Consider the following 27,462-nt stretch of genomic DNA (forward strand, 5'->3'; position numbering starts at 1 on the left):
TCTAGGGGATGAAAATTTCATAATTGTCAAAAATTAAAATTAAAAAATATTTATAAAACCTGTAGATATATATAAGAAACTAATGATTTTACGATTTAATTTGATTTTATGATTTAATTTTTGTAATTTTCTAAAAATATGTATATATTTTTGAAATATTTTTAATTAAATGATATTTTGAAATTTGAAATGTCATAATTGAATATATTTATTTTAATGATGATTTATGAGTTATTACCATATTTTTAAAAAGTCCAAAAATATAAATCGAAAATAAATGTAATATATGAGTTATTACCATATTTTAAAAAGTTTACTAAAAATATAAATTAACATTAAGTATAATTTTCCATGTCATATTAACCTATAAGATATGTTATCAATTTTATTAGTCATGTCATATTATTTTTGTGAGAATGATTGTAGAGAAGACATGTGGCAAAAATTGTCCATGTCATATTAGTCTATAAGACATGTCATCAATTTTAGTAGTCATGTCATATTATTTTTGTGAGAATGATTGTAGAGAAGACATGTGGCAAAATCACTTCTCAAATATAGTCTAGAGGATTCCCATCAAGTACTTAAGCCGTGGAGTAAGGATTTGATTGTCAATCAGTCTCTTTTCCTTACGACTTTCTTAAGCGCTAGTTAACTGATTGGTCGTTCTATACTCATAAGCCTTGTGGTTATCGCAATGAAACTTCTCAGTTAAGATTCTTTTGTGTTAAGACATCTCTTAAGCTCTTGGTTGTTTTTTTTACCATACAACAAGTCTATAAACCATTAAGTCATTTTTATCCATCTAAGGACTTTTTGGAGACTTGTCTTAGGACATCTTTAAGTCGTGTTTTGCCCACATCCAACAATCCTTATTTAAGCTGTTAAGTAAGAATCTCTTTTGAATTCATAATATTTTGTTAAGAATCTTTGTGTTATGATTCTTTAAGCCATTGGTAGTCTCTGTTTAAGACTGATTTCAGAGTATGAGGTTGTCATTATTTCCATCCAGCGTAACAGTCTTTTAGAAACAGTTCTTTAAACCTTATGGGTCATAGTCTGTGTGTTGAGAGACTTTCTATTTGAAGTTGTCTGGCAGAGTAACTAATCAGTTCTCCATCTGTAGTTTGCAGTCGTGAGAGATTTTATTTCATTTGAGCCGTGAGTTTGTTTTTCCACCTATAGTCTTTCCCTTGAGACATTTTAAAGTTATTGGTTACTATACCAAAACCAAGCCATATTAGTTTGAAGAAGACTCCTAAGGCATGTGGTTTCGTAAAACCCTGTTGTCGATTCATATTGTCAAGAAACTTTGCCTTATGAGTTTTTAAAGCCGTTGGTCTTTTATCAAAACACAGAAAGTCAGTTCTTTAGTAGTTTTCTACCATCCAACAAGTCCATGACATAGACTTCCTCAAGAGACTTCTAAGCCGCGTGGTTAAATAAGAATCTGTGTTTGATTCATAGTCATTAGAATGTCTAAGCAGTTGGTTTCTTTAAGCCGTTTGGGTATCATTTTGTACAGCAAGTGTTAGTTGTCTTACCATCCAACAAGTCTTGTCTTATGACTTTTATTAAGCTCTGTGTCATTTTCTTCATCCACCAAGTATTCTCTCAGCCCTTCTTTTTGTAAGCCGTTGGCCAATGTTTCCATCTTTATCGTTAGCAGCCTCTGTCAAAAGACTTACATTAGTTGTTTTTGTATCAGCTCTGTATTAAGGACAATAATTGTTCATCCCTTCCATCCGCCAAATTACAAAAACCAACTCATACTATTTGTCTTGACTTTTAACAAAGCAGAAACTGTTTTCGATTTTTTAAGCCTTGTATTTGACAAGCAGACAGTTTTTAACGCCTTGCGGGTCATAGTCTTTCAAGACTTCATCAAGCCGTTGGTCATTTTTTATTTTCCCCCTCTTTTGCCTGTCTTTTTTCTATCTACGGACCTTTTGTTTCTGAGCCACTGGTCTTTTTTTTTCCATTCAGCATATCTAAATACCAACCGCTTTTGTCTTTGCCAAGAGACGTTTGTACTGTTTGAACTCTTTTATTCCACCAAAGACTCTTTTCAAAGCAACCCCATATTGTCTTTTGTGTAAAAGACTTGTTTCAGACTTTTCTCCTAAGCTTATTTCAGCTGTTGGTCATTTTTTATTTCCATCTAACAAATCGTAAACCAACCCATCCAACTTTGTGGTTCAGAGTCTCTGTCTTAAGACATCTTTAAGCATTGGTCATTTTTCCATCCAAGAACTTTTACCAAGCCGTGGGTCATTTTTCTCTCATCTCTATACAGTCTTTGTCTTCTTAAGACTATTGAGCATGCACTACCAACCAAAATATTCTTTACGGGACAATGTACCTCTTTGTGGTTTAGAGTCTTTGTCTTAAGACTATTGAGCATGCACTACCAACCAAAATATTCCTTACGGGACAAGTACCTCTTTGCCGTTCAAAGTCTTTGTCTCAAGACATCTTTAAGCTGTTGGTCATTTTTCTAATCCAACGAGTCTTATTCATGCCATGGGTCGTTTTTCCATCCAAGGACTTTTACTAAGCCGTGGGTCATTTTCTCTCAATCCCCACATAGCCTTTGTCTTAAGACTATTCAGCATGCACTACCAATTAATAGATTCTGAGTCTTATATGCCATTGCCATTAACATTCTTCTTTAGTCATACAACATTACCAACCAAAAGATTCTTTACGGGACAATATACCCAAATAATAATAGGACAGAACACTATTATGTTAGTGCTTGCCAATGATCTCTTTGGATTTCAAAATGCGATGTCATCGAATTATAACTGATCTAATGTGTGTTGTCTTTGGAAAAAAAGAAACAAAAACAAACTTGCATTTTTGTTTCATAGACAGAGCATTTTACCTTGGCGATGATGGTTTCACGCAGAGTAATACTGTCATCTGTTCATCAAAGCAGCAACTCTGGCGGAAAAAAGAAAGGCAGGTGAGTTTCTTCTTCCTCAAGCGATACTGTCATCTGTTCACCAAACCCCCCAAAACATGTTCAGACACTTGTGTGCTAGAGATTTATACAAGAGAATGTATCTGACGGATTGTACATTCCTATACACTTGCAACCATTTGGGATTCGTGAAATCTATGAATTTAAACACACAAATCTATGCATTTAGTGAAGATAAACGGATCATCATTTTTACAGACTAGAGAAACGGACAATGTATGAATGAAGTGCGGCGCACATAAGATGGTTCTTTTAAACTAATCGCTAATCTCAGAGAATGAAGCAACGGCGAGTGCAGAGAGATAGACTACAAGTTTTCTAAACGAAAACGGGAACCCTAAACCAAAGATCACTTCAAATAATTTTTTACTTTGAAAATTGAAATCACGAAACATATGAAGGATCAACACGAACCTTACAAAACCCTAATTAACCGATACAGAGACGGCGAGGACGAGTGATGAGAAACCCAATCAATCACATCGTGTTTCAGGCGGAATCAACCTTCAAAAGAATAAAAAAACAATATTAATTTATAAAGTTTATATGTATATTTTCAGAAATATAGGGAATCACATAAAAGTTTTTTAATTTGGCTTACTTGACATTTTAGATCTTTGACTTTTTCTCATACAAGGATTTTTAACATTAAAACCCCTAAACTAAGTTTGTTTTGAGTACACTTTAGATAGCATGAAATTATTTGATGAAATAGTAGTTAAAATTTGTAGAAATTTTTGTTCTGCAACTGCTTCATCTCCAAGCCATCATCAAAATACATAAATATTTAATTTCCAAGAGAAAATATTTGATGATGGCTTCTTGTTGTGCAGTGGCTAATGATAGTTTAGATCGTAAATCAAGAGAAAATATTTGATGAAATAGTAGTTAAAATTGTAGAAAATTTGAAAGCACAGAAAAGCAACACATGAGTTCGAACTTTAGCTAGCCGGGGCACAATTTAGATTGCATGACCAAATTATCTACATAATTCGCTTTGTATTGTGAGGTGCATAAAAGATTATAACTTAGTGTGTGGCACGTGGCAAGTGTCACATGCTCCCTACATGGGTCCGCCTCTGCTTGAGTGTCAGTAAATGAAAAAAAGAAAAGATTTGGAAAGAGTGTAAGTTCATGAATACGTAACATGATCCACTCGTTTAGGCCCCGTTTCCAGACGCGGCATCTGTGCGTAGTAATTGGATGCAGCAAACAGATATCGTTCGTTCGCGATTCTGTAAATTTGAGACATACGTTTCAAAACTGTATCTAGATGCAGTTAGGTTCGTTTATTTTTGTATCTAGATGAATTTTATGTCAAATGACCAAAAATTTTTTATCTTTTCTTTTGGTCTAAACATATATAATTATAGAGTAATTTCACGTTATTTTAGTAATCTTTCCATAATTATATCTAAAAATAAAACTAACTTGTAAAAAAATATGTTTAATTACAAATAAAATAGAGATAAATAAAAATGAACATAATTCAATTTTTCATTTTTTATAAAACTCGATTTTTCGGTTTTGGCGGAAAAACTCGGTTTTCGGGTTTTGGCCGAAAAACTCGGTTTTCGGGTTTTGGCCAAAAAACTCGGTTTTCGGATTTTGGCCAAAAAAACTCGGTTTTCGGGTTTGGCGGGAAAATTCGGTTTTCGGGTTTTGGCCGAAAAACTCGGTTTTCCGGGTTTTGGCCGAAAACTCGATTTTTTAGTTTTGGCGGGAAAACTCGGTTTTTGAGTTTTGGAGAGAAAACTCGGTTTTCGGGTTTTGACGGAAAAACTCGGTTTTTTTTTTTTGCCGAAAAAGCTCGGTTTTCCGGTTTTGGCGGGAAAACTTGATTTTTTAGTTTTGGCGGGAAAACTCGGTTTTTGGGGTTTGGCCGAAAAATTCGATTTTCTGGTTTGGGCCCAAAAACTCGGTTTTTCGATTATCTTTAGAAATTAGGTAATTTTTTTTTAATTTTTAGAATAAATTAAGGGTATTATCGACTTTTTTACACTTTTGGATGAGTTTAGTGTTTCTAGAATCTCATCCAGAAATCCTGAAATATCTGGATGAGTTATGAAAATATATTTGGATGCTGCATCTAACTTAACCTCTATTTAGCATCAAACAAACATCGGTCCGCGTCTGCGTCTGGATGCCGCGTCCATATCAAGAAACGAACATGGCCTTACTTTCCAGATAGAATATGGATTCAGATTTGGTTTTTAGTTTCAGATGCGCGCCGGCCTCTCGCTACTAATAACCATCATCACAATCATACGGGAAGAATTTAACTCTCTAGGCCGACATTTTCGTAACGGTGAAATCTGTCTACCTCTTGACATGGACTTCACACGGAAAAAGTTTGAAACAAGAAGCCAAGAACGAAAAGTCTGCCAAGTAAGAAAAGAATGGAGGAGATTTTAGCGACCAGAAATTATTAACTCTTGACGTTGACTTAAAAAAAAAAGAGATTGAAATAAGAAGCTAGCCAAGAACGAAAAGTCCGGGAGAAGAAGCAGAGAAGCAAGAAAAGCTATGGAGGAGATATTAGCCACCATATCCATCGCACTAGCAGCCACTATCTTCATCGTTCTGTCATTCTCAATCTATCTAACGATCAGAATCTTCACCGGAAAATCCATAAACGACAAGGAGTACTCTCCAGTACACGCGACGATCTTCGACCTTTTCTTCCACAACAACGAGTTATACGAATACCAGACGGAGATCGCAAGGAAGAAGCCCACTTATAGGTTCTTGAGTCCAGGACAGAGCGATATATTCACTGCTGATCCTCGCAACGTGGAGCATATTCTCAAGACAAGATTCGACAACTACAGCAAAGGAGACAACAGTCGTGAGAATCTTGGTGATCTTTTGGGGCATGGTATCTTCACTGTTGATGGAGAGAAGTGGAAACAGCAGAGGAAGCTTGCAAGCTTTGAGTTCTCTACTAGAGTTTTAAGAGACTTTAGCTGCTCTGTTTTTAGGACAAATGCTTGTAAGCTTGTTCGTTTTGTCTCTGAGTTTGCTCTCTCTGGAAAATCTTTTGATGCTCAGGTTAGTCTAAATATGGAAACTTACAATATTTTATTTAAGGAAACTCAAAAGGGTACTTTTTTATATATATATATTAGGATATGTTGATGAGATATGCACTGGAGTCTATCTTCAAAGTTGGGTTTGGTAAGGAGTTAAAATGTTTGGATGAGTTTAGCAAAGAAGGAGAGGAGTTCATGGAAGCTTTTGATGAAGGTAACGTTGCATCTAGTTATAGATACATCGATCCTCTCTGAAAGCTGAAACGATTTCTCAACATCGGATCACAATCAAGACTCAAGAAGAGTGTTGATACTATAGACAAGTTTGTCTACAAACTCATTACCACTAAAAGAGAGGAGCTTGCCACGGGACAGAACACTGTGAGTTCTCTCTTGAAGTTTTACACTCTCTTTTTATTGGATTCTTACCACTTTTGGCTCGTCCTTAGGCGGTAAGAGAGGATATACTATCGAGATATCTAGTGGAGAGTGAGAGAGATCCGGAGAAGATGAATGATAAGTACCTGAGGGATATAATCTTGAACTTTATGGTTGCTGGGAAGGACACAGCCGCTGCATCTCTCTCTTGGTTCTTGTACATGCTATGCAAAAACCCACTTGTTCAGGAGAGAATCGTACAAGAAATCAGAGACGTGACATCAAGTCACGAGAGGACAACCGATGTAAATGGCTTTGCTCAAAGTATAAGTGAAGAGGCTCTTAATCAGATGCAGTATCTCCATGCAGCCTTGTCTGAGACCTTGAGGCTTTACCCTATTGTGCCTTTGGTAAAATAAACATTTCATTTATAGATTCTTCCGTGATATACCATGTTATAAGAGCTAAGGGAACCACACGAATGAGGGTTTAACATTTTTTTTTCTCTTGGTGCCTTTCAAAGAACACTAGATTTTGACCCGCGCTTCGAAAGCGCGGGTATTATTTTTCACTTTATGAAGTATATTATTTGTTTGTAATTATTGAATTTATTTATTTTAAAAAAAATTTCTTTATAATAAATTCGACACATAGAATGTCTCTGGTAAACTATGTATTTCTCTAGTTTTGTTTTATTCGCTCTTCAATCAACATATTTATTTGGCTTGTGTTAAAATAAATGATGATAGACTTTGATCTCTGCACCTCTGCGGATGTAATTTTAAAAAATATGATGATATTTGTTTTTCATATGATTATTAGGGTTTGGCAAAATGAATCTGAGGAACAGAACTGATACCAATCCGTAAATATAGTACCAAACCTGAACATAAATTGATTAAATATTTGAATTATTCAAAATTTTGTTAGTTAGAGAACCGAATTAGATCGGAACCGAAGTATTCGTGTACCTGAATTTATCTAAAAATAGATTTATATACTTATATATTAATTATTTTATATTTAACGTATATAAAAGATCAAGAATGATACTTTTTAATTGGTTTAAAATACTTGAAAATATATATAGATAGTCAAAAACAAATATCTGAAATAGTTAAAGTATACTCAAATCACCAAAAATACTTAAAATAATTATTGATTTCGTATCCAAAATTTTAAATCAAACCAATTAATATGTTAAGCTTAGGTATTCTGATATATGTTATTTAAATAGGTTATCCAAATCCAAACCAAACCCGCAAAGATCCGAATCAAACTCAAACAAAAATTTAGAAACATCCTAATAGGACTGAAATCTTTGACCATGAAAACCCGAAACGCAAACCGATCAGAACCAAACCCGTATGGATGTCTGAAAACCCATCCTTAATCATTATTATATATCGTATAATTTCATCATATAATTAATCGTATTTTATATGTACCATCATATATGTAATCATATAATTAATAGTATTTAATACGTATCATCATATAAATAATTACATATATTATATTTTAAAAACTTAATATGAAATATAAAAACCATAATTTGAGTTGGTATTTCAAATTGGGCTTTGTATTGTATTTTTCTTATATATATTGACAACATTCTTTTATAATGGACTTAATAACTTAAGCCCATTAATTTTTCTGTTTAATACTACTATATTTGTTTCCAAACAACATTAATTCTTTTTAAAAGACTACAATTCATGTTTCCAAACACACTAAATTTTTTTTAAAACTCTTATCCAAGTATCCAAACACACCGAAATTGTACTTCAGCTTTAATAAGATAGATGAGGTGTGCAGAGAATGATGACATACTTGCAGATGGACATAGAGTGAAGAAAGGGGATAATGTCTACTACATGGCCTATGCGATGGGAAGGATGACTTATATTTGGGGACAAGATGCTGAGGAATTCAAGCCAGAGAGGTGGCTTAAGGATGGCGTGTTCCAACAAGAATCACCCTTCAAATTCATAAGCTTTCATGTTTGTACACTCTCTCGGACGAGCCATATATTTAGCTAAAGAGTACAAACATTATTATTATCTTCTAACGTGTTTTCTTTCATTGACTGTGTATGTAGGGTGGTCCAAGAATCTGTCTTGGCAAGGATTTCGCATACCGGCAAATGAAGATAGTATCAATGGTACTTCTTCACTTCTTTCGCTTCAAACTGGCTGATGAGAAGAGTAACGTGCGGTACAAGAGAATGCTCACGCTTCATATTGAAGGAGGACTCCATCTCCACGCAATCCCAAGGACAAGCACTTGATTTCATCACAACCCTTGCCACACTTTTATAGTCTCTACTTCATGTAATCCAACATTTGGTTACCCATTCAAACAAAACATCATTTGAATTGTTTAAATCTCGTTTAAACTCATTACACCACATATATTAGACATAAAATGTCGTCTGAACTAAGTTTTGAAACGGGAACAACCATGAATGAGTTGTTTCCCTTGTCCACACACACACACCTAAATCTCTTCACTTGATGAGAAACAGAAACCTCCTCCTAGTAGATTGCTACATCCAGATAATCTCCAATCTGCAAAAGGATGGATGATTAATTGCAGTTATAACTATTCTACTTGGCAAACTATTTTTGATTATAAAGATCACCATTGTTATCTTATGTGTGTGTTTAACTCTACCTCGAAATGAAGGTCAGCGAGTGTTTTACTGTCGTCTGGTTGTTTTCGGTTTGGATAAGACATCGTCTGACCAACCTTTTATCAATCAATAATCACAAGATCAGTATCTTCCCATGGGTTCTAGCAAACAACAAGTAAAACGATAACAAGTGAATCTGACTAATGCATTCTGTACTCTAAACTTTCAAATCATAAGCATGTGAAAATGACTAGTCGATGCTAATATGATCTGAGTAAGCTTCATAAGTATGACGTATAACAAATGACATGTTGAATATAAAGACTCCAAATCACCTATGACTTTAAGAAAGTGGCATAAAACACACAGAAGAAACTCTAGAATGTATCAACAATCATGTCGTGGTTTATCGTTATAAATTATCTAATCAAGAATGTGACGAGAAAGAGGGCAAACTTTACCTGTCTGACAATGAAACGGCCATTCTTGTCTGGATAAACAAACGCAAAAGACAACCTTGCGTCTCTTCTCCTAGCTGCTACAGAGACTTCTTTGACCTGAAACCAAATCACTTAACTTTGTGTGCTTGTTAAGAGTCAAGAAAATACATAGTGTAATACTAATAATACACATACCAAATCAGTTAACTCGCGAAGATTAGCATCTTTCCAAGTGTAAATTTGAACTTCATCCTTTGGTTCTTTGCCTCTCACAGCATAATCTTCCTTCGTATGATGACCACCGCTCTGCATTTTATCTCCCAATTTTCAGTACAGTTGCTAACAGAAAAAAAAGTAACAGAGTTGGAGAAAAGCGTACCTTTGTAAAAACGCGAAGAAGCAGGGGACATGTCTGCAATTCGATAGAAGAAAAAGGAATCAAATTGAAAGTTTCGAAACAAACCCTAGAAAAAGTCTGCAGATTTACGAATCGAATACAAAACCTTCTCACGATCGACAGGTTCGGATTTAACGCGAGGAGATTGATTGACGCCTCTCGGAGGAGGCGGCAATGGCCGCCCACCGCCTTGTCTTCTCGCTGTTTCAGCCATCTCTCTCTCAGTCTCTCTCTCGCTAATGAATATCTCCGACGAAGGTGAAGTCAGTAGTAATGTCGCTGGGAGTGATCGGTTTGCTTTAGGCTCATACTTATTTACCTTAATGGGCCCTTTTTACATAAACTATGGGCCTTAATATTATTCATCTGTTACTGGCCCCTTTTTAATATTAAATAATATGAGAAATTCCTTTAGCCGTTTTGTCACCCAAAAAAATGACCAAATTTTTTTTTATTTAAGAGTAAATATGCATTTATAGTCTTTGGGTTAACTAATATAAAACTTATGGTTTAAAGTTAAGAGGTGGGTTTGGGGGTGAGGTTTCAAATTTCAAAAAATAAAAAATAAATATTAAATTTTTCAAAATAAAAATGAGCTATTTTTATCATTTTATCTTTTGTGAACTATTTTGTGATAAAAACTTAAAAAGTGTTATTTGAGAGAATTGTCCTTTTAATATTGGCTTATTATTTTTTATCTAAAATAGAAATCTGCATGGTTTTAGTTATAGGCAATTTTCCTAAATATTATTTTTAAGTTTTTGTCACAAAAATAGTTTTTCAAATAGAAAGATGATCAAAATAGATTTCACAAAAAAGCAAAAATTCATTCAATTCCTTGCTTTATAGATATACAAAATAAAATAAAAATAAAAATTTATAATTACGGATGATATGCATCTAAATTCGAACTCTTTATTATTTTTCTATTTCTTTTCTTGGCTTTTTCGAATTTCCTTTTTTAAATATGAAGATATTTGTGAAAATATTTAAATTTTTTATTTTAAAATATTTAATATTTATTTTCTAGTTTTTTTTCAATTTAAATCTCACCTCCAAAACCCCACTCCTTAATTATAAATTTAAAGTCTAAGGCTAATTAACCTAGGAATATAAAGATAATTTACCATTCAATAAAATTTAATTTGGTCATTTTCTTCTTTAGAATTAACTTTGTGAAAACAAAACTTTTATTTTAGGGAATTTTTTAATCAATTGGCGATGGATTTATTTTAAGATATGATGAGTTAATTATTCTCTAAATTTATTAGATAATCAAAAAGGTGAATCCAGAATCATCTTAGTATGAAATGATCATTGGCTTCGATCCATTCGTTCGAGACCAGTAAACAAAAATCAACACAATCATTATATGGATCTTACAGTAGACTCTCTTATCAATGCAACAACGAGAACATAAAATTTACAGATAATTCGGACTCTGATGGACCCTCAAGATGTGGAAATAATTGAAAGTATACTTTTAGGATAAGTCCCTACAGCAGATCGGGATGAATGACATTTTACTAAAAATAGGAGATACACGGCTAAATCTGGATATCAATCTGAATGAGTGTACCCAGATAAATAAAAGACAATACCAGAGTACGGTCCTTTGGTCACTCCTTTGAAGGCTTTTTTGCTGGAAAGTATGATGTCCACCTAAGATCAAACATTTTTTACGGCAACTAGTATCAGAATGGTAAGAAAAATTTAAGAGCAAGAGGAATTTAGGGTGACACAATTTCTGCGCGTTGCAGAGACCTCGAGGAATCCATAAATTATATTTTTTAATATTTACCGGCGGTTCAAGTTTGGGAACTCTCATGTATTCCATCGAGCCCTAATATTTTTCTCACCCAATCACTCTTTGCAAACATGGACTATTTATTTTGGAGGGTGTTCCTGACAATGGAGGATCACCAATTTGCATAGATTTTATGGTATATATGGAAAAGAAAAAACAACAAAATATTTAGCTATTTGAATACTAATTCTAGGAATACTCTTAAAGTGGCAGAAACTAAGTATTTACTTTGGTCTGAGGCACATAATACACTTTCACGAGAAACATATCATACTCGATCACCAGCATAACCATCAATACCGATCATCCCAGGTATATTGTGTGTATACGGATGGATCATGGAAAAGTCAGAAACCATATTCAGGTCAAGGATGGTACATCACATTGGAAGGTTCTTATGGTTTAATGGGAGCAAGAAATACACGAGCGAATCAGTCACCTTTACACTCAGAGATAGAGACGCTCATTTGGGCAATGAAATGCATGAGGAATTTATGACAGTTTACTATTACATTTGCAACAGATTGTTTTTAGTTGATGGAGATGATTTTAGAACCAGAAGAGTAGCCAGCCTTTGCAAATTACTTGGAAGACATTGCGATTTTGAAGAGAAGTTTCAACAGCTCTGGGCTCATTTATAGACCACAGACACAAAACACAATGGCGAACAGTCTTGCATACAGTGCAAGAAAGCAACCGCCAATTGATGTCCATATAGATGCGGAACTACCAGTTTAGTTCAAAGTCTATTGAGTCTGTTTTTCAATTGCCGACAAAAAAAAAACTATTGACATATGAGTTGTACTATATTTTATTTTTGTTCACGTATAAATAAATTTATTTAAAATATTTTTTTTCTTTAATTTTAACAAGGAAGAAACTAACCAATTTTTAAAAAGAATTAATTATCTAATTAATTAAATGAAATTTTCACTTTTTGATCATTTTTCATTCATCAAGTCAAATTTTTGGAGATAAAGATCATATATTGGAAATATTAATGGGACCTAACTAATATATGAGGAACTTGGATTACTTCACGTACCGCAATTTTATTTTAATTTAGAAGCCCATAAAACTTAACATAGTATCAGAGCGGACCGACATGACCCATTAATCCGGTCCGGGAAGGTGGCCCGATCATTCCACGAATTGATGGTCCAAGAAAGACACATTTTCTCAATTTCTTCAAGATAGAAAGAAAAAAGAGGATTATCTTGGGGGAGGGGCGAAGGGGGGGGGAGTATATAATGGATTCTGTCAAGATTAATGGTTATACGCACCACTATTTTGAGAGAGGTTGTTAGAGATAAAGATTCTATATTGGAAATATGACAGATACTTAAATAATATATAAGGAATTTGGGTCACTGAATTTATCGCCAATTGATTTTAAAATGGAATCCAAGATACTTATCATGGTATTAGAACGGATCCACACCATGATCCATTAATCATGTCTGGAATGTGGCCCATAGAAGGCTCATTTCTGCTTAGATTACTAGGGAAAAAATATTTTCCGGAAGAGATATGATGGATTCTGCGATATAAACGTTTATACGCACCATTATTTCGAGGAATGGTGTTGGAGAAAAGATTCCATATTGAAAATATAAAAAAATATTTTAGTAGTATATAAGGGTCTAGACTAAAGTGACTAAGAACACGAAAGTGTTCAAGCGAGTTTCGGCCTTAACACAACAACTTTAATAAATAGTCTTTATGTTATTTTTTTTGACATCTAAAAATTCATTCAAACTTAAGAAGTTGTGAACAAGCTAGCCTCTACGGCTAACCTTAGTGGGTCTGAGACCTCAAAGTAACTGGAATTCTGCACTCGTGAACGGGCGTCTTTAGCAAGACCATCCGCACGGACATTTGCAGTACGAGAAATAAACTTAATAGAAAATTTGAGAAAGGATGATCTTAAGGCGTCAATGTCGTCCAATTCTGGTCCAAGAGCAGGCCATTGTTTCCTCTATTGTGCGATGTGCACAAGTTGTTGGCAGTCCGATTCAAAGTTCACTCTAAGCAGGCCTCTCTTCCTTGTCTCCTTCATCGCCCAGTATAGGCTTACCGCCTCTGCATGAAGTGGTGATTCAGTTTGTGTCCCTCTGCTCCACCCCCTTAACACCTCTGTTTCTTGTTCGTACAGAACGAAACTCATTCCTATCCCATCACTTGTCTCCAGCCAAGAAGCATCTACTTGGCATCTTCACGAGTTCGTCGTCTCCGTTTCACCGGTAGCCGGGCGCCTTGTCTGATTATTTTCTTCTTCCGTGCAGGTCGTCTCTACCATTTGTGCCATCTTCCAAGCCTCCGCTTCCTGACAGGCTAGGTGCAAAGTATCCAAAGGTGATGTATCCTGGTTATTGAAGCATTTGTTGTTTCTGGCTTTCCATTGATACCACATGATCCATGGAAACACCGCAACACTTATACCAAGATCATTACACTCTTTGGAGTATTTCAAAAGTGTCTCGACGTTGACAAAGATAGAAGTACACGGGAATTGTCCCGGAGAGGTAGGTATGTTCGATAGAGCCCAATACCGTACTGCCGGTGGGCACTCGAAGAGGATATGATTCACCGTTTCTTGCTCCGCTCCACATCTCTGGCAAGTACTGTCTGAACCACAGTGACGTTCTTTGAGTTTACTTGCAGAGGCAACAAACCCGGAGATCGCTTGCCATATGAAGAGCTTTATTTTCCTCGAGGTTTTGAGTTTCCAGATCTCTTTCTTTAATCCGTTTAAGCTTGGTTCCGTCACTGCTTGAGGTTGTGAGCTACGCCTCTGTTCCACTGCCACCTTGTATCCCGACCTTACTGTGTAGTTTCCACATTTCGTATGTTTCCAGACATAGCTATCTCTCTGCCCTGTTCGACTAATTCGCATAGCCAGGATTCGTGGGATATCTTCATCTGCAATGAAAGCATTGACTAGCTCCATATTCCCTTTCTTGCGCTCGAAATCAATTAGGTGATGTACCCTCAAGTCAAGGTCAATAATCGCACTTCTTGGTTTAGCTGGTCTCGCTGGCTCTGTCTGAATCCAGACGTCCTCCCACACTTTAGTTTCTGCTCCAGTTCCAATGGTCTTTTTGATTGCCTTATCCAAGATATGTCTAGCCTCCATCCATATGAAGGATTATTCGCTTTGCCTGTTATTAATGGATTGGAGTGTCGATAGTACCTTCCTTTTAATACTCGGCTAAGAAGAGAATCTGGGAAAATCAGCAGCCTCCATACTTGTTTTGCTAGCAAGGCTAGATTAAAATCGTTAAAATCTCGGAAACCCAGGCCTCCCTCCTCTACTGGGACGCATATCTTGTCCCAAGCAAAGCAATGGAGTCCTCGGTTATTGGTGCCCGTGCTCCACCAGAAACGCGCCACTGCGGCGGATACTTTTTTACAAGTGTCTTGCGGCAGTCGGTAGCATGACATGACATAAGTTGGTACTGCCTTAGCCACTGACTTGATTTGAACTTCTTTTCCCCCTTTAGATAGGAGTTTAGCAGACCATGTATTTATTCGACCATTCAACCTTTCTTGCACGAAAGAAAAGACTTGTTTCTTCGAGCCACAGATCTTTTCCGGCATACCCAAGTACATTCCCATTCCACCTTCTTTTGTGATGCCAAGTGATCTTTTCAGATCATTTTTTTGTGGACGTTATGACCTTAGAACCGAACAGAACTGAAGATTTTGATTTATTCAGTTGTTGTCCTGAGGCGTTCCCATAGACATCAATGATTCGAACCAGTTCCTCGCATTGAGATTGCTCTGCTTTGCAGAAGAAAAGGCTGTCGTCGGCAAAAAGAAGATGGGAGATTGATGGGCACTCGCTTGCAATCTTGATCCCAGTAATGGTGTTCGAGGCTTCCGCTTGCCTAATATGTGATATCAGCACTTCAGTACAGAGTATAAAGAGAAAAGGGGAGAGCGGATCCCCCTGTCTTAACCCGCGTGAAGGCACTATATTCCCTTTGGCCTCTCCATTTATCAGCACTTGGTAGGATACTGATGAGATACATTTCATAATCAGGGCCACTCATCGAGGATCGAAACCAAACTTCAGTAGCAGTGCTTCCATGAAGCTCCACTCCACCCGGTCGTGCGCTTTGCTCATATCGGTTTTGATCGCTACAAATTTCTTTTGGCAGCTCGGGTTCGTACGGAGAGCATGAAACATCTCTTGCGCTATCAATATATTATCATTGATCAGCCGGTTTGCCACAAAGGCTGATTGCGTTTCAGAGATTATCTGCGGTAGGATTCGTTTCAGCCTAGTAGAGAGGATCTTAGAGATGATCTTGTAACCCACATTGCAGAGACTAATCGGCCGGAATTCGGTCATCGAGACTGGTATGTCCGTTTTGGGGATCAGACATATATTCGTTTGGTTAGATCGCTGATCAAAATCTCCCGTCTCGAAAAAATTCCGAACCATGGCACATACGTCACTTCCAATATTACTCAAGAACCGCTGGTAGAAGAGACTGATCATACCATCGGATCCAGGAGCTTTCTCGGGATTAATAGCAAAGGTTGCTTCTCTGATCTCCTCATCTAGAGGGATTTTTAATAAACATTGGTTCATGTCTTGGCTAACTGACTCGGTAATATACCGGATAGTATCCTCAATCGTGTTCGGATTTGTAGATGTGAACAAATCATGAAAATACCCTGTCGCAACCGCCTCAACTCCTTCCTCTGTATGGACCCAATCCCCCATCGAGTTCTTAAGCCTAGTTATCCTATTCCGGGCTCTCCGTTGTTTCGTTTTAGCATGGAAATATCGCGTATTACGATCTCGTCCTCGAAGCCATAGGATCCGACTCTTTTGTTTCCAGTACAACTCCTCCTCTCTATAAGCAGCACATAACTTAAACTTTAACTCCAGTTCTTCCTCACTGGTTAGGAGATCGTCATTTTGTGCGTCGTCCAGCTGCTTTTTTAACTTCTCGATGAGCACAGCATTGTTGGTTGGGTTCCTCTTCTTCCATCTCGATATCTTCTGTCTCGTCTTACAGATTTTATCATAAAGCTCCAGTGATGGGTCAGACCGTAAGCTCTCCCACTCCTCCTGAACTGTTTTAGAAAATCCATCTTTGCTCAACCAGTTCCTATTAAACTTGAAGTTCTTCTTACTCTGGCGGTTACCAGCTTGGAATCTTGCCAAGATTGGCCTGTGATCAGAGCCCCAACGCAGTAAATACTCCACATAAGTGTGGGAAATTTTTTGATGCCAATCTTCATTGCCAACTGTCCGGTCAAGGCGACATTGGACTCTTCCGGCTCGAGTTCTTCCTGCCCATGATAAAGAGTTTCCAATGAAAGGGAACTCAATCATTCCACATCCTGCCAGCATATTCTTAAACGGTAGGAATGAAGAGTCTGATCGTTTCTTGCCTCCTTTTTTCTCTTGGTTGCTGGTAATCTCATTAAAGTCTCCCATAAGTAGTCATGCACCAGTCCTGGTTGCACTCATTCGTAACAGCCTCTCCCATACATTTTCTCGGTATTCAATCACCGGATCTCCATACACGAAGGTAATAAAAACCTTGTTTCCTTCCACATGTGCTTCTATGTCAATCATACGATTATTAGAGAAATTAACAATCACATCCGAAGCACCCATATAGAACAAAGTCAGTCCACCGCTACGCCCAACTGGGTCAATGGTGAACAAATGATCATAACCAAACTCAAACATAAAGTCTTGCAGAAAAGAAAATTTGTTTTTTTGTTTCAGAAAGAAAAAGAAAAGTAGGATGAAAGCAGCGGTGCAACTTTCGCAAGTGTTGCTTAGTCAAGTAGGCTCCAGCCCCTTGACAATTCCATGTGATTGCACTCATATCTTCTTACTGGGTGGTTTCTGGGACACCACCGAACCTAAGGAAGACAAAGTTTTCCTGCCTTTAACGGCAGATGGGAACACCTCAGTACGAGGTACCTGGTTAACAGCTTGGCGTGTAGTCGTGGAGGATCGAGTATTCTTCATCCCTTTGCTCTTTGGAGACAGACGTCCTCGAGCAGCCAGTTTCCGCGATGCAGCCACCCCTTTGGTATCAGGACTTCGTGGGGCTACTTTCTTCACTCCAGCTTTAGCGTGCACTTTAAGAACGCCCTTCTAAATGTTATGGGCACTACTTCCTTCTACAGGTAGTGAAGTCTTGTCCTGAAAATCTTTACTCTGTCGTACCATAGGTTCAGAGCGTCTTGAAGCCTCCCTCCTCTCTCCAAGCCGTGCGATTGCTTCAATTTGTTTATTCTCCAGTCCTGCTGCTCCTGCTTGTGTCTCAGGTATCACTAAATCATCGAGCAAATCGTCCTCAGCTATCATCTCTTCAGTCATTCCGATCTCCGTATAGTAGTCAACCATCTTGTTAAATTCTCCCTCCTCCATTGACATTTCATCACTCTCCTGGTTCTCTTTCATCTCCTTTGTCCTATCATGTTTTGACTTCGATGTCACCTCAGTCTGAGGGAATACTGCCACGCCAGTACTTGTATCTTTCCTATGAGCTTGGTTCTGATCAATCTGGTTACACTCCATGTCCTCAGCTTCACGATCTCCCATATTTTGGTCTCTGATGAGCAATGGGGTTTCCTTTTGTTTTTCTGGTCTTGAACGCAGATTTTCTTCATCTTCTATTACCTTATCCTTCCCTTTGATCCTTCTTATCCTTTCTTCCTCTGTTTCTGTCTTCTCGCTCTTATCTGAGACGCGATCAGAGACCCTTTCTGATGCTCTTTCTGCTGATGGTTCAGTTGATCGATGCACTGGCCTCCATTCCCTTCCAGCTTGATCGTCTTTTTGACGGGATAGTTGATATCGTCTTTCATAGCCTTTGTCTAGAGAACGATCAATATCTTTCACAGCTCCGAAGTTGTCAGAAACAGTTCTTTGCAAGTCTGGAGGTGACCTGTTTCGTCTGTAGGAATTTTCAGTCTTCGACCTACGATGCAGTTGATCACGATGATGATCGTTAGAGCTCTTGGGCCTCCATTCCAAAGGTGACTTCTGTCTCTCTGTTCTGTAACTCTCTGTTCTGTAAGATGATATCTCCCGCCTAGTCTTGTAGGGGTGGTATCTCTCCCGATCTCGGGGATAGTTTCCATCGTTACCATTATCAAGTCTTTTCCACACGTTAGGGGTGGGCGTTCGAGTACCTGTCGGGTACGGATCGGGTATTTCGGATTTTCGGGTATTTCGGTATAGGAGTGTAATACACGTTCAGGTATTTCTTTACTTCGGGTCGGGTTCGGGTATTTTTAGTTCGGGTTCAGGTATTTCGGGTCGGATTTTTGGATATTTAGATTTTGGAAAAAAATATTAAATTTTTCATTTCTCAAGTTTTTTTGTATTTAAAAAATATAAATTTCACTTAACTGATTTTTTATTTTCTAATAATCGAATGATTAATAAATTTGAAGATAACATTTTACAAATAAAAGATAATAAATTGATTATTATTTTTAAATTTTGGATGTAACTTTTGTTAATGTATGAAATAAAAATCTTGACATGCATTTTAAGTGAGTAAAAATTCACATTTTTCCAATTATATGAAAATTATCTAATTTTGAACTATGTGCATAATAAAAATAAACATTTTGAATAAAATTAAAGAAGTAAACTAGGAATATAGACCTAAGTATACATATGTTCGGTTATCTTCGGATCTCCATTCGGGTTCGGGTATTACCCGTTCGGGTTCGGATATCCAATCTCTCCTAATTCAATACCCGTTCGGGTATTTTGCTACTTCGGTTCGGTTTCGGTTTGGGTTTTTTCAGTCGGGTTCGGGTATCGGGTAAAATGCCCACCCCTACCACACGTTCTTGGAAAGTAGAGCTTGCCTTTCAGAGATTGATTGTCGAAGATCCTGTTTCTCCCTCCCCATTTTTTTCCTTGGTGACCTGGTGTTATATCTCAGATCGTTCTCTCGATGGGGCATAGGTCGGCTCCTCTGTTGCTTTGGAGATAGAGATCTCCCTTCGGGGTTGTAGAAGTGAGAAGGCTTCTCTGTTTGCGATCTCTTCTTTTTCTTTAACTTGTATTCTAGCCACTCTGTTGCGTTCTCGTTGTTCGTCATTCAGTTCCGGGCATGTGCCTTCCTCATGTGACACTCTCCTACACGTGAAGCAGTAACGATGGAGATCTTCATACTTTAACGCCACCGAGACTACATCTCCGTTATTGAAGCCGATCTTGCATTCCATGTAGATGGGTTCGTCCCCATTGATGGATACTCGTAACCTACTACCATCGACATCAACTTTATCAGCATCACCTAGAGCTTTCCCGATGCTCCAGAAGGTTTCCTCTTTTTAATAGTGGCTAGGGATCCCTTCTACTACAACCCAAAAGGTCAGCTTATTGGGGAAGTCCTCCTTGATGGTTGGGATCCATCTCTCAAGTGAGAAGCTCCATTTATTAAAGTGGCATGGTCTCTTAAGCAGCACCTTTTGGAGATCTTCCTCTTTGTCAAAGTCAAACTGGAATTTATTATTCCCGAGGTTTGTTCCTTTAACTCTTCCTTCGACGTCCCAGATGCGTCGTTTTGGCATGTGTTTGAGAAGCGCATCTACACTTCTACCATCTTTATGGAACATCCTTCCAACTAAGGTTAGTTTGAATTTCTCGATGAGGTCCGAGGTATCAAACGCCGGGACCTTTATGATCGTATCCTCTTCCCGATTACGCCTTCTCTCATAGTGAGAGCTTTCTCCTCTATGTATGGTTCCATTGAACTGAGACATAATCGGTTCTTATCGAACCAATACACCCTATTTAGGGGAAAACAATTGTGACGAATGGACAATTTGGTATCTTGTAGTACACGTTATCGTCTAGGATGATTTAGACGATTTGCTACCACTGTAAAAACACAGGACTCCGGTGATGAGGGGAGTGTACGGTAGTCTCCCTCTCCTTTCCAATCTGCAGAGCTCTCCCTAGCGATCCAGATCGATGAGAGACGGTCAGATCCACAATCGCCCTCCAAGTCGTCCTAATAGTCTTTATGTTATTAATGTTTAGAAAACTTCTCAAAAACTAAACACATGCTATTGTTCTTCCTTATGTGCCTTATGATCTATCACACATGATGATCATTATATATAGGTCTTTTTCTATCCTATTACACATGGAATTAGAAATTTCATTTTTCCTAACACTAATAGCTTTAGTTATCCTAATTTCTTTAAGGATCATTTCCTTTTCTATTTGACTTCCTTTTTAGTGATGTTGAAGCTTATCTCCAACATTCTCTTCCCTTAAGTTTCAAGCTTCCTTTTGAGAGGTCTTGAATTCAATCAGCTCTTTCATCTCTTTGAACTTGATTTCTCTAATGCCTTGGTCAATATGTCCACGCCTTGCTCACTTCCTGGAATGTTTTCAAAGTCTTGAACATGTTCTTGTAGATATCCCTTGACTACAAGTCGTGATTTGATCTTGTTGATAGGTCCATCTGCATTCTTCTTGATTTTGAAAATCCATTTGAGACCAATGACCTTCATATGACTTGGTTCTTGTTGATTGAGACGATTTCTTCCTTGAAAGCCTCTCTCCATTCTTTCAAGTCTTTAGCTTCCTTACAACTATTTAACTAATTATACTTTGATAGTAGACCTCTCTTACATTCTACTTTGGCTTGAAGAACATAATCAACCAGATAGCTCGGTTGACAACTTAATCTCGTAGATGTTAAACAGGTTCTTCTTGTTGAACAGATTTTTCGGCTTGAACATGTTGTTCCGGTTGGACAGGTAGATGTTGATCTTCTATCACATAATCATATGTGGTGTGATCATGATCATGATCATTATCATTATCAAAATCACCTTCAATATTGCCTCCGTTTTCGATATGATTGTGATCATTATAATGATTGTTATTAACCACCACGAGTCTTTCTCCTTCATCTATTACTTCTCCCCATCTACAAGGTTCGTCTTCCAATCTGGTGTGCAAGCATCTAGTCTACCAACTTCAAGTCTCAACTTGTATAGTCGGTTAGGCAACCTTAATGCTTTCACCAACAATCTTCCGTTAGGGTCTTTCAGTGTTAGGTAATTTTTCTTCATCCTAATATCACACCCTCGCTCAGTAGCTTCTCCCAAGCTCAATATGTTGCTTCTCAACTCTGGAATGTAATATATGTTGGTCAAGAGTTTATGTTCTCCTATTTTTGCTTCATATAGTGTCGATTATTTGCTATTGATGTCGACACATAAGCCATCTCCGAACTTAACTCTTCCCTTTATGTTTTCATTAATCTAAGAGAAGTAAGATCATTCGCCTATCATATGATTACTATCTATGTTGTCCAAGTACCACATTCCATCTTCACGTTTACTTTGTTTTAGTATCTTTGGTATGACCTTCTCCTCATTAAGAAACACGATCTCATGCATATACAAGGCTACATCAGCTACCACCGTTTCACTTTTGTTAAGCTTTTGGTCATGTTGTTTCTTCTCTGGACACACCGAAGCAAAGTGACCCGGTTTTTCACACTTGAAAACATACAATTTGAGACATGTCCTTCTTCTCCTTGTATTTGTCTTGTGAGTTAAATCGGCTACGTCCTCTGCCTCTTCCTATGTTTCTTCTTCCGCGATTCCAACCTCTACCTCTTCCTCTTGAGTTGCACGAGTTATTTGAGTTCGCGTATAGAAGGTTCCCTTGTGGCTTCTGGTGTCTTTTTCTTGATTCTGTTCTTCATACGCTTTTAGTCTCCTAACAATATCTTTGAAACTCATTTTATTCAGGTCACGACCTTGTTCAAGGGAAGCTATGATCTGAATATACTTGTTTCGCGGTAAGCTGTTCAGGAATTTCTTCACTATCTTAAGTTCTTTTAAAGATTAATCTAAGGCTGCGGATTTTGAGGCTAATTCTGATATCTTTCCCGTGAAAGTATCTATTGAGTCAGTGTCCCTCATCCTTAGACGTCCAAAATCATTCATCAAGATCTGGAAACGAGCTTTTTCACACGTTCATCACCAAAAAAATTTGATTTCACGGCTTCCCATATCTCTTTGGGGAATCCTGATCACCAATTTGCAATATTATGTTTTCTGAATTTGATTGGAAGAGGAGAACAGTAGCAATATCATTTTTCTCTTCTTCATTTGTCTATGGTTCAACTGATTCCCAATCCTTGTATACTCACAGTAACATCTTTATTCTCACCCATACCATGTAGTTCGTTGAAGATAACATCAGGCAGACCACCAACATCTTTCCCTCACATCCTTATAAATATTCATATTTTCTTTGTTTCCAATTGAAATGATCTGTAAATTATTTTACTTATGTGACGTTCCATTTACATGGCCTGCTTTTATAAATCGAAGTACTAAATAGTCGAGTACTATAAGTTTGTCTACCATGTTATCTGAAACTCGTCCCAACATATATGGTCTTATGTCATCGACGTACGACTTTTTCCTTCTTCTTTTTTTCTTGGACTGGACACAACGAGGATCGTTTGGTCAGTGTTCGGAAATAGTTCTTTCTTTTTCTTTTGCATGTATAGTAGTGATAACTTTGGAAACATAGACACAAGCTTTTATTTTCTTTAACAAGTTCTGATTTCTTAAAAATATGTTAGTGCCATTATGGGTTTCTTCATTTTGCTGAGGTGGATAATCATAAGCCATAAACCCACAATTGTGCAATTGAAATCTAGATTAATGGAAAAAAGTTGAGCAAAAAAGAATTAGCTATATCAATGCATGATTATTTTATGATTAAATAGATAACATTACAATGTTATACTCATGATATGTTAAAGTGTCTCACATTCGTAGTGTCTAATTGTGTAAAGCATTTCCACAAAAATGTTAACAACTTCCAACAAAAAATGCCCTATTATGTAATTTTTTCTTATATACATATATGTACACATAATAACCAATAGGTTAATGTTTGTTTTTCCATGCGATACCATGTGTGACGATTATCCGTTTACCAGCTAACTTAAATGTTGATTTTCTAACACATGGAAGATAATCTGAACATTCGTTAGTTATCATTAGTAATGGAAGCGAAGAAAATAAGTGAACGGATCCATTGATTTTAATATTTTAATTGTGAACCTCGGACGAAGTAAGAGGATATTAATCTCTGTTATATTTTTCTTATAAAAGACTGACACGCTGACTGGCATATAAAAACGATTACATGTGACGAACCTTTATCTTCATTGACCTTTGGTTTTACTCTAGCTTTTATCCACTTCTTTAGCTCGTTAGCCAAAACTAATGCTATATTTTTTACTTGAGGCTACGAATTTAATTGTTGAGCTGATGTCTCTTTGATTTGTATTCCAAATGATATCTCATTCTAAGGGATAAAGAAGAATATGAGTTGTTGAGCTGCTGTGGTAGAAAATAAGCGTAAGTGACAATTACCTATTAACTTATAAAGTGAGGGTTTCCTTAACAAAAGAAAATTTAATATAATACCATCATTCAGCTACAAACTAAAGACTGGATTAGTTTACCAAAAAGATATAATTAAAGACTGGATTAATAGATACATATAGAACAAATATTTCAAATAAACATTGAAGGAAAACGCACCGTTTCAGTCAGAAGGCGATTTTGGAGGCGATTGTGCAGCTAGGGTTTCGTCCATGAATTCGGCCGCGCCGCCGGATTCTCCTGCTTCTCCGGAGGCAGGTCTGAGGAGTAAGGAGGTTCGCGATGAGGTCTCTGTCGAGGTTTCATCTGCGTTGGTCCCGAAAATTGTTCCGAGTTGGGTTTCAATTGCGCAGGACAAGAAGTGTCTGAGGAAATACGATGTCAAGGTAGCGGAAAAGGATGGTCTGCTCTCGATTCAGATCCCTGACGAGGTGGTAACCAGTTCAACACCGCTGTGGGAAGACTTCCTCGTGGGCAAATTTCTCGATGTTTCTCCACATGTCGCGAAGGTCCACATGGTTTTGAACAAGATTTGGAAATACGGCGATGTCTCTGCTAAAGTCGAGGTCTTTGAGGTTAATGCTACAACCATGAGGTTCAGAGTTTCGAATCCAAAAGCTAGGGAGAAGATACTGAAGCGAGGCATGTGGAACATAGTGGGAGTTCCTATGGTTGTCTCGAAGTGGACTCCACAAACAGAGGAAGAAAAACAGGATGAGGATGCCATACCTATGTGGGTGCATCTAAAAACGGTTCCGCTTCACATGTTCTCATGGGAAGGCCTCAGCTTTATCACCAGTGCAGTAGGCTTTCCGGTCAAACTACACCCAGAGACTCTTGCATGTTCAAGCTTTGAAGTTGCGAAAGTCTTCGTAAACGTGGATGTCTCCAAGCCCCTTCCTGAACAGATTCAATTCCAGAGGAATGGCAAGAAGTTTGTGGTAGATTTTGCCTTCCCTTGGCTCCCATCTAAGTGCAAAGTCTGTGATAAATGGGGTCACTCAGAACAGGCTTGCGCGAAGAAGGGAAAGGGCAAAGAACATGATTCAGAAAGGAGAACTCAGGGATCCTGGCTACTTCTCAAAGTCAGGATGCAATCAATGAAGAGGTTTGCATCCAGAAGCCTACAGTGGGTGAGCCTGCAGTGGAGGAAGTCCCCGTTTTGGAAGACTCTGATGTAGTTGCCTCAGTTGATTTGCAGGAGGGAGATACTATAGAAACTGGTGTCAATGTAGCTTCTGGTGAACTCAACAACTGGTCGCGGGTCTCTCCATCGAAAGTTGGGAGATCTCCAGGACGTTCAGTTCAACAGAGCCAAGCTGATGAGTTTCAGATATCAGGTTCAAAGTTCTCGGTTCTCGGGGTAGATGATGAGGAAGAAGGGGAAATAATGGAAGAAGCGCCACAAACTATTTTTGTTGGGTCTCTGGAAATTATCATCAATACAGATGAGGGTTCAGGGGAGGTGCGCGATACTACTGGTCAGTTGGAAGCAAGTGGTAAAGAGTCTCAAAGTAAAGGAGTGAAGCAGAGCACAGCTAGAGAGAGGAAAGCTAAGCCGCAGGATACAAATCCATCGGCTATGAACACAAGGTCCTCTCGCCGCCATCATTAATATGTCAAGTTTCTTCTGGAATGTGCGCGGCTTCAACAAACCTTTGAAACATGCCGTTGTGAAGAAGTGGTTACGTAATAATGATATGGAGTTTGGTTGTATTTTGGAGACTAGAGTGAAGGAAGTTAAGGCTGGGAAGTTATTGAGTTCTGTTTTTAGTGATTGGTCTTCAATGACTAATTATGAATATAGTAGTGGAGGTCGGATCTGGTTGCTTTGGCGAGACACGGTTCGGATGACTCCAGTTTTCAAATCAGATCAGTTGATCACATGTTCGGTTGCATTACAAGATGAGGAGGAGTTCTTTTGCTCATTTGTATATGCAAGCAATGACGTCGAGGGCAGAAAGGTGTTATGGGATGATCTCTGTCACCATCATAACTCGCCACTCTTTAGAAACAAAGCGTGGATGATTATGGGGGACTTTAACGAAATCCTTGAAGGGGTTGAACACTCGGGCTTCTCAAATTTAGCAAGTACACCTGCTGGTATGAAGGATTTCCAGCAGATGGTCCTTAACTGCCAACTCTCTGACATGGGCTACCAGGGACCTGTTTACACTTGGTGCAACAAGAGGGAAGAGGGTTTAATTTGCAAGAAGCTTGATCGAGTACTGCTAAATGATGTGGCCCTGTTTCGCTTCACTAATGCATACTCTATTTTCGAACCTGGAGGCTGTTCTGACCACATGCGCTGCAGGATTCAGGTTTTGCAAGCTAAGGAAAAAATTAAACGCCCTTTTAAATATGTTGGTGCTGTGGGTAAGCTGCCAAGTTTTCTCCCCCTGGTCAAAGACTACTGGGACTTGACTGAGAAATTATTCCACTCCATCTCAGCAATGTTTCGATTTTCTAAGAAGCTCAAAAGCCTGAAGCCGCTCATCAGGGACCTAGCTAGGGAGCAGCTGGGTAATTTGTCTGTCAGAGCTGCAGAAGCCCACACATCTCTCTGTGATAAGCAGCAAGTCACCCTCTCTACTCCTACTACCGAAGCGATTCAAGCAGAGGCGGAAGCATACGAGAAATGGCTCCATCTTGCAGAGTTAGAGGAGGACTTCCTCAAGCAGAGATCCAAGATGCACTAGCTGGATGTGGGAGATCAAAACAACAAAAACTTTCACAACTCCATCAGAACAAGACAAGCTCAAAATACCATGAGGGAGATCAAATGTTCGGATGGAAGTGTGGCTAAAAAACACTCAGAGATAAAGCTGGAAGCGGAGAGATTCTTCTCAGAGCTTCTCAATCAGGTTCCTTCTACATATCAGGGTGTTACGGTGGAAGAGTTGAGGGACTTGATTAACTTTGATTGCTCCCAAGATGATTGTCGGGCTTTAGAAGCCGAGGTCTCACCAGAGGAGATTAGAGAAGTGTTGTTTGCGATGCCTGCTTATAAATCTCCAGGCCCCGACGGGTTTCCAAGCGAATTCTTCAAGACTGCTTGGTCAGTGATTGGGCATGACTTCACGGTTGCGGTTCAGTCAGTGTTCAAGATGATTTTTCTTCCCAAAGGTGTAAACTCAACAATACTCGCTCTTATCCCCAAAAAGACAGAAGCTGCAGTAATGAAGGACTTCAGACCTATCTCCTGTTGCAATGTGATATACAAAGTGGTATCAAAAATTCTAGCTAATCGTCTCAAGGCTATTCTCCCGAAGATAGTTGTGGAAAATCAGTCAGCTTTCGTGAAAGGAAGATTGCTTATGGAGAACATTCTGTTGGCCTCTGAGTT

At 38.0% G+C, this 27,462-nt stretch overlaps 2 protein-coding genes and 1 pseudogene across 2 annotated transcripts; 1 reads left to right on the forward strand and 2 right to left on the reverse strand.

Annotated features, from left to right (window-relative positions):
* The first annotated feature begins 5,262 nt into the window (after positions 1–5,262).
* LOC130501781 (cytochrome P450 704C1-like) lies at positions 5,263–8,775 on the forward strand (annotated as a pseudogene).
* Positions 8,725–10,148, reverse strand: LOC108847430 (histone deacetylase complex subunit SAP18). The gene is made up of 6 exons (XM_018620675.2): positions 9,975–10,148; positions 9,851–9,883; positions 9,667–9,777; positions 9,493–9,588; positions 9,073–9,147; positions 8,725–8,966 (listed from the first exon to the last, which is right to left on the reverse strand). Exons 1-6 carry the CDS (start codon positions 10,080–10,082, stop codon positions 8,934–8,936), a joined length of 456 nt encoding a protein of 151 aa, XP_018476177.1. The 5' UTR covers positions 10,083–10,148; the 3' UTR covers positions 8,725–8,933.
* A 9,864-nt stretch (positions 10,149–20,012) lies between these two features.
* LOC108845196 (uncharacterized) lies at positions 20,013–20,444 on the reverse strand. The gene has a single exon (XM_018618448.1). The coding sequence runs from the start codon at positions 20,442–20,444 to the stop codon at positions 20,013–20,015; it is 432 nt and encodes a 143-aa protein (XP_018473950.1).
* Between the last annotated feature and the right edge of the window lie 7,018 nt (positions 20,445–27,462).

This window comes from Raphanus sativus, unplaced genomic scaffold, assembly GCF_000801105.2.
Source record: "Raphanus sativus cultivar WK10039 unplaced genomic scaffold, ASM80110v3 Scaffold0284, whole genome shotgun sequence".
NCBI classification, from domain to species: Eukaryota; Viridiplantae; Streptophyta; class Magnoliopsida; order Brassicales; family Brassicaceae; genus Raphanus; species Raphanus sativus.

Coding starts and splice junctions, on each gene's coding strand:
- LOC108847430 (XM_018620675.2), bottom strand. CDS start 10,082: ATGGCTGAAACAGCGAGAAGACAAGGCGGTGGGCGGCCATTGCCGCCT. Junction 9,589..9,666: donor TTCGCGAGTTAACTGATTTG/GTATGTGTATTA, acceptor ATTTGGTTTCAG/GTCAAAGAAGTCTCTGTAGC. Junction 9,148..9,492: donor GCCGTTTCATTGTCAGACAG/GTAAAGTTTGCC, acceptor GATTGATAAAAG/GTTGGTCAGACGATGTCTTA.
- LOC108845196 (XM_018618448.1), bottom strand. CDS start 20,444: ATGTCTCAGTTCAATGGAACCATACATAGAGGAGAAAGCTCTCACTAT.